At 46.5% G+C, this 12,381-nt stretch overlaps 1 protein-coding gene across 1 annotated transcript in view; it reads right to left on the bottom strand.

The window, feature by feature from the left end:
• Positions 1–6,747: 6,747 nt before the first annotated feature.
• CAPZB (capping actin protein of muscle Z-line subunit beta) overlaps positions 6,748–12,381 on the bottom strand; it is a gene marked incomplete at its 5' end in the record, with an annotated part of 44,301 nt that continues 38,667 nt past the window's right edge. Inside the window, 1 exon segment of the mRNA XM_073601555.1 lies at positions 6,748–6,874. Within this exon segment, the coding sequence (XP_073457656.1) occupies positions 6,787–6,874 (88 nt within the window).

Below are 12,381 nucleotides of genomic sequence, written 5' to 3'. Positions count from 1 at the left end.
ACTTCATCATTTCAGACCACACAGATCCATGAGAACCCATTCCACCATATCCATGGTAAAAGTATATCTTGTATTGGTGGTGGATCATGGGGTGGAATTGGATCACTATTATGTCTATGACTGGAACCATTGTCACGATTGCACGCAATTTGTTAGGTGCTCAGAGTATTTTTCACAAAAGCCCTAACAAATTGCGTGCAATCGTGACAATGGTTCCGGTCATAGACACACTAGTGATCCAATTCCACCACCAATACAAGATGGACTCTTACCACGGATATGGTGGAATGGGTTCTCCTCATGGATCTGTACGGTTTGAAATGGTAAAGTTCCCAATGCTGGACCTGAGCTTTGTGTGGTGGGTTTGCAATCAAGATAAAGTCTTTTCCACCAGCACCAAACTGGAGGAAACCAGTAGACTATCTTGATTGCAAACCCACTACACAAAGCTCAGGTACAGCATTGGAAACGTTACCATTTCAAACCGCACAGATCCATAAGGAGAACCCATTCCACCATATCCATGGTAAGAGTGGTAATAGTCCATCTTGTATTGGTGGTGGATCATGTGGTGGAAATGGATCATAATCACACACATAGGTTGGACTTGATGGACTTGTGTCTTTTTTCAACCTCACCTACTATGTAACTATGTGGTGGAAATGGATCACTATTGTGTCTATAACCGGAACCGTCGTCACGATTGCATGCAATTTGTTAGAACTTTTGTGAAATATACTCTGAGCACCTAACAAATTGCGTGCAATCTTGACAATGGTTCTGGCCATAGACACAATAGTGATCCAATTCCACCAATACAAGATGGACTCTTACCATGGATATGGTGGAATGGGTTCTCCTCATGGATCTGTGCGGTCTGAAATGGTAAAGTTCTCAATTCTGGACCTGAGCTGGGTTTGCAATCAAGATAGAGTCCTCTCCACCAGCACCAACACAGAGGAAACCAGTAAAGTTTCCATGCTGGTGGAAAAGACTCTCTTGATTGCAAACCCACCACACAAAGCTCAGGTCCAGCATTGGGAACTTCACCATTTCAGACCGCACAGATCCATGAGAACTCATTCCACCATATCCATGATAAGCGTCCATCTTGTATTGGTGGTGGAATTGAATCACTCTCGTGTCTATGACGGGAATCGTTGTCATGATTGCACGTAAATTGTTAGGACTTCTGTGAAATATACTCTGAGCTCCTATCACACAATTATTATTAGCGCTGTATATTTTGTATTCGCACACTTCATTAGTGTTCTTTGATTTTTACACAAATGTCTTCAGTACCTTGGGCAGAGCTGGACCCAGGGAACACCGACCAGGGAAAATTGTGTCTCGAGTCCATTCGGGGGAAGGTCGGCATAACTCCAGTTCTGTTGAGAAGAAAAAACCCCTCCCCCCCTCTCTGGGTGATCGTTGTACATCGCAAGGATTATAACAAACTTTGTTGCAGATTCCTACCTTTTGTTGCACAGAAGAAATAGCCATTTGTCTGTGTCAATGTGCAAAGTGAATGATATCATAATAAGCAATCAGCTGCCGCACTTGCAGGGCTCTGAGGAAATTGGCAGGGTCTGCATCCCTTTAGGCGCGATTTCCCTTTTTGGGAGCATCTCGCCATAAATTACATTGTTGTTGCAGTGGATGCCCAAAATCAGATTTGTATCTCACTGCAGACTTCTGGTAAAATCAGTGAGCCAATCATACAAGCAGGAAATGACATTTCTTGGTGGTGGTGGTGGTGGGGGGGTTCTGTATACCATCTGTGTACACAGCGCCTCCAGGTGGCCGTATTGCATTTTACAGAAAATGACAGCAGCTGCAGATTAACTACTTGCTCCTACCAGATGCAGTTCCATGCGTTTTTTTTTTTCTGCACTAAAAATGCATGCACAGGGTTTTCCACGTATTTCAATGGCCCTCATTCACATCAGTGCAGTCAGTTTCCGGTGCAGGAAAAAAAAAAAAAAAAAAAGAGCGAGCTGCTTTTTTTTTTTCTGCACAGAACTGTATTGGAACCTCCCAAATCGTATCAAAAACGCACTGGAACGAACTGTAAGCAAAAACTGATCCGGAACGTCTACGGAGGGCATTTTTGTGGTGTGAACTTGCCCTGAAAAGGAAAGGTCATTATTAATAGCATTCAATTATGATAGGACTTGTGTACGCCATTCTCCCCACAAAAGAGGAGTTACCCTTTAAGGGCAAACTCCCCCTTTTGCACCATGCGTGGCTCTAGTCACATCATTTACAGACTATCACACTTCTAGTCCATTGACACTTCCTCCACCTATCACTGATAGTCTGTACAGGGAGCTGGAAGAACAGTCTGCAGGAGCCTGACATTGCACCCGCCATCCACTGAGAGTAAATGCAATGCTTCACAGGCTGATTTGCAACAAATGATAAATGCTATTTTTATTTCTATCTATCTATATATACATACACACACACATATACACTGTATGTATATATATATATATGTAATAGTAGAAGTGGATTTAGCCTTTTATTTACCTTTTCTGTCCTTATTGAGGTAATTTCCCCTCACTTCCTTGTCAAGACAGGAAGTGATAGGAAATCTCTCCCACTGGGAGAGAGACTTCAAGTTTTTGTAAACCTCAGACATGAAATACGAACAAAGCATATCCCTCTATAGTGTGTACTTGTCTCAGTCCAGAGCACTGAGTGTCATTTCTGTCTGCCGCCTCCTTCCTCTGCTGTCAGCATGAGTCCCTTTGGACAAGTTTCCCTGACACCAAGAGAAAAAAGGTGACAGGGGAGGGGCCTCCAGCAGATTGACAGCTCGACCGCCTCAGCCCTGTTCCTGTGTGCAGGGAGAGGAGGAAAAGGGGGGGGGGGGTGTCCACCCCGTCCCTCCAATCAGATCTCTCCTTACTTCAGCTCTCTGCCCCCTTTCTTTCTGAACACTCAGACGAGCTTAAATTCTGGAGTTTTAACGGAATGGAGAGGAGCGAAGACTGCAGATAAACAGATACAACTTATGTAGGAGTATTTGTTTCATCTCTGTAGGAGGCCAGTCACTTCCCCAGGTATATGGAGGGTTTACAACCACTTTACAAACACATTTATATTAGGAGAGGTGAAGGGTTGAGCCTCGCTCACACGGGTGCACTGCAGAGTACACGTGTGACACGGCCGTGTTTGCAAGCAGTTCTATTCATGGTAGCTGGGATGCAGCAGCTGCACGGACACAGCCTGCGTGGGTGCATGGCCCCCCAATACTGACAGTGTTGCAATCGGGAGCCATGCAACCGCACCGCTGACAAATTGGGAGCAGCGGCCGTGTCTGTGCAGCAGCTGCATCCCCAATTGACATGAATGGGACTCTCTGCACAGAAATCTGTGCCCCTCCCCCCCTGCGGACAAACACGGACCTCGCACAGGCGTACGCTGTCCTACGCAACCAAACGTAAAACCTCAGCGCTCCGAAGCTCGCCATAAATTATGCAAATGGCATCACCACAGCGCATCTCAAAGCCAGACAATTGTGGCGGTGCTGCCCTCCTCAGGTCGGGGGGAATCCTGCACTGGGCAAACCTCAAAGAACAGAAGGGTGCAAACGCCTACTGCATTATCCCAAATCCAGTAGGATATACTCACAAAGAATCCAGAAATCCGGCCGTACAACCTCATTGCATCACACAAACGTCGGAACCAACTGACGTGTTTCGGGGGAGAGGCCCCCTTTCTCAGAGTAATGCTCAGTACAATGGACTAGACGTGTGATAGTCTGTAAATGATGCGACTAGAGCCATGCATGGTGCAAAAGGGGGAGTTTGCCCTTAAAGGGTAACTCCTCTTTTTTTTGGGGGGGGGGGATGGTGTACAATGGTTGAGAGCACTGACCGGAGTGTTCTGGTAGGGGGGGTGTCCCCCTGTTACAACACAACAGCTCAGCCGGGGAGATCGCTGTACTAACATCGGTTTGTTACTACAGTGGCTCCAATCAGAGCTGTCAGTCTTTTTTCGTTCAACCCGCTGGATTGAACGGAAAAAAAAAAAAAAAACGATTGTGTACCAGGCATTATTACACTGAGGAAGGGGGCCTGTCTCCTGAAACTCATCAGTTGGTTCTCATGGGATCACACAAATGGTGGAACCAACTGACAAGTTTTGGAGGACAGTTCTCCTTCTTCAGTAATTACTCTGAGGAAGGGGGCCTCTCCCCCGAAACTCGTCAGTTGCTTCCACCATTCATGTGATCCCATGAGGTTGGACTTCTGGAGATCCAATAAAATATACCCACAAACCAAACATGGAATGAGAGTGTAGCATGATAAAATCAAGATGTCCGCCCTTCCAACCTCATGGGATCACATAGATGGCGGAACCAACTGATGTTTTTTCGGGGGACAAGCCCCCTTTCTCAGAGTAAACTACTGAGGAAGGGGGCCTGTGCCCCGAAACACGTAAGATCAGGAAATGACATCATTCCATGTTTGGTTTATTAAGGGATAACAAATCCAATAAAATATATTCACAATCCAGACATGGAATGATGGCGAATCCTTATCTTATGCGTTTCGGGGGACAGGCCCCCCTTCCTCAGTAATTACTCTGAGAAAGGGGGCTTGTCCCCCGAAACAAGTCAGCTGGTTCCACCATTCATGTAATCCCATGAGGTTGGAGGGTGGACTTCTGGACTCTATTTCATGATACACCATCATTCAATGTCTGGTTTGTGAGTATATTTTATTGGATCGGTTATCCTTTAATAAGCCAGACATTGAATGATGGTTTATCATAATACAATTTAATTGGATCAGTTATCCTTTAATAAACCAAACCTGGAACGATGGCGTATCATGATACACAGTCCAGAAGTCTGCCCTTCAACCTCATGGAATAACACAAATGGTGGAACCAACTGACGTGTTTTGGGGACAAGCCCCCTTTCTCAGGGTAATTACTGAGAAGGGGGCCTGTCCCCCGAAACATGTACGATCAGGATACGTCATCAATCCGTGTTTGCTTTGCAAACACATTTTTAAAAAAAAAATCTTTTACCCTTTAATAAAGTACTTGGTATAATGCAGTAGATGTTTGCACACATCACGCCTATGTAAACAATGCCTTTCTGTCCCAGCAACAGCTGCTCCCCCCCCCACCAATTCTTGTATGGGTGTCAAAGGGGCAGCAAGTGATGGGGGGGGGGTCACAGAGGCAGCAAGTGAGGGGGGGGGTCACAGGGGCAGCAAGTATTGGAGGGGGGGGTCACAGGGGCAGCAAGTATTGGAGGGGGGGGGTCACAGGGGCAGCAAGTATTGGAGGGGGGGTCACAGGGGCAGCAAGTATTGGAGGGGGGGGGTCACAGGGGCAGCAAGTATTGGAGGGTGGGTCACAGTGGCAGCAAGTATTGGAGGGGGGGAGTCACAGTGGCAGCAAGTGATGGGAGGGGTCACAGGGGCAGCAAGTGATGGGGGGGGTCACAGGGGCAGCAAGTGATGGGGGGGGTCACAGGGCAGGAAGTGATGGGGGGGGGTCACAGGGGCAGGAAGTGATGGAGGGGGGTCACAGGGGCAGGAAGTGATGGAGGGGGGTCACAGGGGCAGGAAGTGATGGAGGGGGGTCACAGGGGCAGGAAGTGATGGAGGGGGGTCACAGGGGCAGGAAGTGATGGAGGGGGGTCACAGGGGCAGGAAGTGATGGAGGGGGGTCACAGGGGCAGGAAGTGATGGAGGGGTCACAGGGGCAGGAAGTGATGGGGGTCACAGGGGCAGGAAGTGATGGGGGTCACAGGGGCAGGAAATTATGGGGGTTACAGGGGCAGCAAGTGATGGGGGCCACAGACAAAATGTAGCTCTGGAGTTAAAGTACTGTTGAGCACTGTCCAATCATATGCAGTTCGGTATAAAAAGATGGCCTTCAGTAAATGGCCCCTAGTGATCTCTCAGCACACGTGTCCCTCAATAATAAGGGCCCCACTCCAGCCCCCAATCATACAGGAGCCCACCCCCTCCCCCCTTCTGCCACATAACCCAACACCCCGGGCCAGGTATTTCCAATCATTTTATTGTTAGTATAGGAAGGCTCTTAAAGAAGACTTAAAGCTTTACAAAAAAATATATATAACAAAACAAGAAAAAAAAAAACTAAAGCTGTTCCCAGAGTGTCACCAGGAAAAAAAAAAAAAAAAAAAAAAATCATAAAAGAAGGAAAGGGGCCGGGGGAGCCGTTCTTCCAGTGATCGAGTCTTCACTTCCGCCATTCAAAAAGTCAACCATCTTAGAAAAAAAAAAAAAGGTACCGGGGTGCTGGCGCTCTGGGGGTTAATCAGTATGTGCAGTATACAGAAGGTGTGGACAACTAGCGGCCTGCCACAAAGCGATGAACTAACAAGTCCCAGCATGCCCTGGCAGTCTGCCGGCAGGCCAGAAAGTCGGCCAATCCTGTTTTATGAAGATCCTCAGGGGAGGGGCCTGTCTGCAAGAAGGGGAGGGGGTGTTAGCACAAAATGTGAGACGTTTTTTGTGGGGGGGGGGTGACGCTGCAGTAAAAGACCCCACCCCATGACTTTTTTATTTTTATTTTAAAGATTCATACAACTTTATTTAACAGGAGTGGACTGCGCTAAATGGCTATGTATGGGCTGCAGACTTAACAAGTAAAAAAAAAAAAAAAAAAAAAAGAAAAAAAAAATGGAGACAATGACGGACGGGGGGGTGAGGGGGGACGATTCTGTAAGAAATGAAAAAGGGTGCGGGGGAGGGGGGGGGGGGGAAGGGGGGAGGGGGGTTAGGGAAACATTTAACTTTGCTGTTTTCTCTTCAAAGCCTCCACTAAGTCGTTCTTCAAAGCCTCCTGTTTTGACTTGTCTGCAAATGTCTGAACGGACCTGGAGGGGAGAAAACGAGAAGAGACACAAAAATTACAAAAGAATAAATAAAAAAAATAATAATAATAATAAAAAAAAAAAAAAAAAAATCGCAATTCAGCGTTCGGTATTTAGAGGAATGTGCTTAAAAGAGAAGTACACTGTGGGGCTAAAGCCCCGCCCCTCCCCCCTGCATTAAAGGGGAGATCACGGGGGGGGGGGGGGGTGACTGACAGGCACAGATCACCCTATTTGTGGTGTCACAACCTGCGCTACTGCTATGAGGAGCCATAGGCCCCGCCCATTGGATGCCAGTTGTGTGGTTGGTGCCGATGCATGTGGGATAAATCGGGGGTCCTGGTTGTCCGCCATGGTGACTCTGCTCTCTGTAGAGGGGGCCCCCCGGGGGGGGTCTATGGTCAGAAGTGCGTCTATCCCTTTAAGAGGAATCTTTTTTTCTTCTTCTTGTGTGTGATTTGGGTTCCTTTCACACTTGTAGGACTCCAAAGTCATGTGATTTTTGGTGCGACTTTGGATGGGGCGTGTTGTCCCCTCAGCAATGTCAAAAACCACTGCATGGAAAACATGAAGGTACAACTTTCATGCAACGGTTGAGGGTTCAACATTGAAGTCTATGGCCCTCGAGTCGCATGAAAGTTGGACCAAAGTAATGCAGGAACTATTTAAAAGTCGCTGCGACTTTAAAATCGCACATATATGATCGGCTATCATTGGAAAACACGGTGTACGAGTTTGTCATGTGACTTTGATGTCCAAATTCATATGAGAAGTCCTACAAGTGTGAATGGGATGTAATAACCAGAAGTTCTTCACCATTTTTTTTTTGAGATTGCATTAGAATTCCTTTAAAGCGATATTAAACCCCCCCCCCCCCCAAAAAAAAAAACCCCCAAACATTTATTATATTGCAGTTTACCAATTCCTCAATGTGACGGCTGCATTCATTTTCTTTTTAGGCTTTCCTTCTTCTATTTTTATCTGGTGATCCAACCAGCAAGTCTGTTGCTTTTCACAATATGTCCAGCAGAATGTATCAGTTTACAGGGATGAGACAAACCATTTACGGCTGACAGCTAGGGTTGCACCGATACGGGTATTGGTGCCGATACCGAGTATTTGCACAAGTATCGGTTCTCGTGCAAATGCACCGATACCTGAAACTGACACTTTCAGACTTGGTTCTTTGCGCTGTCAGTGGGGTCTTCCGTGTTAAAGAAGTCCGGTAATTGGAGCTGTCAAAAAAAAAAAAAAAAGCAGCCGGCAATGTTTATTACCAACATTGCTCAGCCCTGAAAACACCAAAATAAAAAGAAACATTGTTTCTTTTTGTATCTTTCTATTTCTTCATCTGCAGATCAAAGGGATGAACAAATGTTCCTCTTATTAACCCCTTAATAACCCTTCATTTACTCTAATCAGCCCTAATTAACTCCCTATTCTCCTCCATTTAATTATTTTCCTGCTTTTTTTCACGTCTATAAATGATAAATAATTAAAAACTTTTTTTTGCTGTGTTTGTGAATATTTTTACACATATATATTTACACACTTCACATTGAAAAAGTGTTAAAAAAAAAAAAAAAACTATTTTATTTGTAAATAACTTTTCAATGCTTTGTACCATTGCTGACAGTTATGACAAAAACAGTTGCGGTCGGTATCAGTAATTGGTATCGGCGAGTACTAAAAAAAAAAAAAAAGTAGCGGTACTCATACTCATTGTAAAAAAAAAAAAAAAAAAAGTAGCGGTACTCACTCATTGTAAAAAAAAAAAAAAAAAAAAATGGTATTGTGATTCCTTTCTTACAATGATCAGATTTTATGTAAAACCTTTATCCCATAAGGGGGAAAAAAAAATTAAATTAAATTTGTTAGTGTATCCAAATCTGCTAGTCCATCTAACTCTCCCCCCTAGACTAACAATGCTGCTGTCTGCTGTGCCTCCAGTGCTCCTTCATCCAGAGTGCTACTGGCCAGTTCACCAGAAAAAGCCTAAAGAAAAGAAAACGAATGCAGCCGCCACATCTATGTATTGGTAAGCTGCGATATTTGCCATTTTTGGGTTTAGTATCGCTTTAAGGAGACACTTTCCTGGGAGCTCCTGTGGCCCCCCGATGAGTCTATTCCAGGGGGTGTCAAACTGGTGGCCCTCCAGCTGCTGCTGAACTACAAGTCCCATCATGCCTCTGCCTGTGGGAGTCATGCTTGTAACTGTCATCCTCGCAATGCCTCATGGGACTTGTAGTTCCACAAACAGCTGGAGGGCCACCAGTTTGAGACCCCTGGACCCTTTACATGGGGGGTGGGGGGGGATCATCTTTATATCCTCCAATTCATGCTTCAGTCGTCTTCACTTCTGGGGTAATAAACCCAACCAGTCCGCTCCGAATACGATGACCTGAAAAGAAGGAGTTCCCGGGGGGATGGGCGGGGATTCAGTTTGGGAACTTGGCCGGCATTGGGTGTTATTGTTCAGGGGATGAGCCAATTAAATGATCTCTTTAGTAAATCCGGACATGCGGATGAGGTCAGGTGATCGTTATAGCGAATTAATGATAATCAGGAGGATCGGTCAGATTGGTCAGTTGGAAAAGATAAAATAAGCCGGGGGGGGGGGGGGGGAGGGGGAGATGAAAGGGGGTCGTCCCGCCCAGAACTGAAATCTCAGTGTTTGCTATGAACCATCTGATGGTGTGTTGTGTCTCTCGGGGACTCTGGTGGTGGGCTCCGGGGTCTGTACACCCGATAATAAAAAAAAGGTGGATCACCGTTTAGATCTATGAAAGATCTGATAACGTTTTCCCTACAGGATCAATAATAGCCAATAGTAGTTGTAGCTCCTCCCCTGCGGAACAAATATCAATTTACTGCTTACACTAAACCACCTGATATGAGGACTTCTGTCCCTCTTCATCACATTTCAGACAGACATTGTCCAACATTAGAGTGTAAGCTCCTCTGGTACAGAGACTGATGTGACTGTGGGGGGAGGGGACATTAGAGTGTAAGCTCCTCTGGTACAGAGACTGATGTGATTGGCTCAGTGATCTCTGTACAGCGCTGCGGTATATGTCAGAGCTATATGAAATGTATAATAGTATGTGACTGTAGGGGGACATTAGAGTGTAAGCTCCTCTGGCAAATGGATCAATGTTCTCTGTACAGCACTGCAGTATATGTCAGAGCTATATAAATGAATAATAATCATAGTGTGGGACTGTGGAGGGGGGGGGGGGGGGCATTAGAGTGTAAGCTCCTCTGGTATAGAGACTCATGTGACTGGCTCACAGTTCTCTGTACAGCACTGCAGTATATGTTAGCGCTATATAAAATGTATAATACTGTGTGTGACTGTGGGGGAGGGGGACATTAGAGTGTAAGCTCCTCTGGCAAATGGATCAGTGATCTCTGTACAGCATTGCGGTATATGTCAGAGCTATATATATGTATAATAAGAATAATAAATAATAATAAGTGTAGGACTGTAGGGGGGGCATTGGAGTGTAAGCTCCTCTGGTACAGAGATTCATGTTAATGGCGCAGTGATCTCTGTACAGCACTGCTGTATATGTCAGAGCTATATAAAATGTATAATAGTGTGTGACTGTGGGGGAGGGGACATTAGAGTGTAAGCTCCTCTGGCAAATGGATCAGTGATCTCTGTACAGCACTGCGGTATATGTCAGAGCTTTATAATGTATTATAATAATAATAGTGTGGGACTGGGGGGGGGGCACATTAGAGTGTAAGCTCCTCTGGTACAGAGACTGATGTGACTGGATCAGTGTTCTCTGTACAGCGCTGTGGTATACGTCAGAGCTATACACACTTCTTTATTGATAACAGTAGAGGAGACCCGCTCTGATGCTGTGGGTTCCACTCTTAGTGGATATAATTAGGTGACATGCTTCTCAGTAAAACTCCACTCAGTGTTAGTCACTCCATGCAGCGTGTCCTCACCCCCCCCCCCCCCACCCTTCCCATCACACACCAGGGTGTTATGAAAGAGGAACTGTCTGTGCTCCCCCTAAAGCAATGTGATTAATCCTTCTTCGCTTCATAGCCAGCGCTAAATGCATGCTAGGCAGAATCTGATTGGCTGCTGCCACGCTGCAGACGATCGGCTTGCGGCTACTGTTACCAAGGCAGCCATCATTCCTGGCACGAGAGACAAACAGGAAATCCTGCAAGCTGAAATGAGAGGGGACACCCGGAAATAGTTCCGATTTTTTTTTTTTTTTTAATGAACCCGGACCCTAATGAGACTAGGATAGGACAACTGTGGGGGAGGGGACACTTGCATCCACCCATAATTGAAAAAAAAAAAAAAAAAAAAAACACCTTTGGATGACGTTACCTTTTAAACCCGTCAGTCCCTTGTCCTGTAGGCAGAGCAGTAATCCCCCCCCCCCCAATCTTATAACATGCCACACACTGAGTTCTGACCCGACTGACAAGCCTGCGGCCGCTCCAGTGGACACCCCACATGCACTACAGAGGAGGTTCAGTGCTGCCCAGTGGGTACCGAGCCATGCAGCCTGGCAGCACTGCTGTGACAGGATCTCCTGGGCGCACACCATGCGGGCACCGGTAGGGCAGTGGTGACTGGCACGCGGTGGGGTACCTGGGTTCTAGTTATCGGGCTGTAGGTAGATCTGCCGCTGTGTCAACACCTGAGACAGCTCCCGCTGGAGTTGTCTAAACTTAACGTTGTCGGGGATTGCATCTATAGATCTATTCATGAAATCACATCAGGAGGAGAAGAGAGAGAGAAGATGGAATGAGGAATGAGACGGGACAGAGCACAGAGACAATGACAGACACAAAGGACCGGGGGGGGGGGGGGGGACACAAATCTTAAGAGGACCCGTCAGGACGGCCAGCACTGGCCTCATCCAGAACAGCCAAAGTAGAATTCCAGCTCAACACTAACTAGTTCTGAAAATGTCCCCAACCCCCCCTCCTAACACCTGCTGACCAGTGTAAAAAGATGTATACTTATATATTTGCAGGCCGCTCCAATCCAGTCACATGACCTAGCTCCCCTGTGTCAGCCAGCAGGAGCAGCTGCAGGGGAGAGGAAGGAGTGTCGACAATAGCTGAGACATGGCAGCCTATGGGTGCTTAACCAGAGCTATGGTTAAGCACCACTAAGGGTGTGAAATGCGTCAGTTATTTGTACCTCTGTTGGTGTATGGATCCCATTTTACATCAATAAAAGGCGTTGCATTGGAGTGCGGCTGTCCAATTTTCTTCTCTCTTTATTGACTATGTATGCAGAGCCAACACCCTCCATCTCTCATTCAAGGATGGTGTGAACGTCCGATCATCACCTGGAGCGGTAACTCCTAACCTGTAATACTTGCCTGCTCTGTGTAATGGTTTTGCACAGAGCAGCCTCGATCCTCCTTACGGGTTCCCCGCCGATGGCTCCTGGCTCCTCCCCCTTTGACCAGTGCACCCCCAATAGCAAGCCACTTGCTATGGGGGGCACTGGTGCGTGCACG

This window comes from Aquarana catesbeiana, linkage group LG10 (assembly GCF_042186555.1).
Source record: "Aquarana catesbeiana isolate 2022-GZ linkage group LG10, ASM4218655v1, whole genome shotgun sequence".
NCBI lineage: Eukaryota > Metazoa > Chordata > Amphibia > Anura > Ranidae > Aquarana > Aquarana catesbeiana.
Note: the sequence above shows the minus strand (reverse complement) of the source record. Positions and strands in the feature narration are given on the sequence as shown.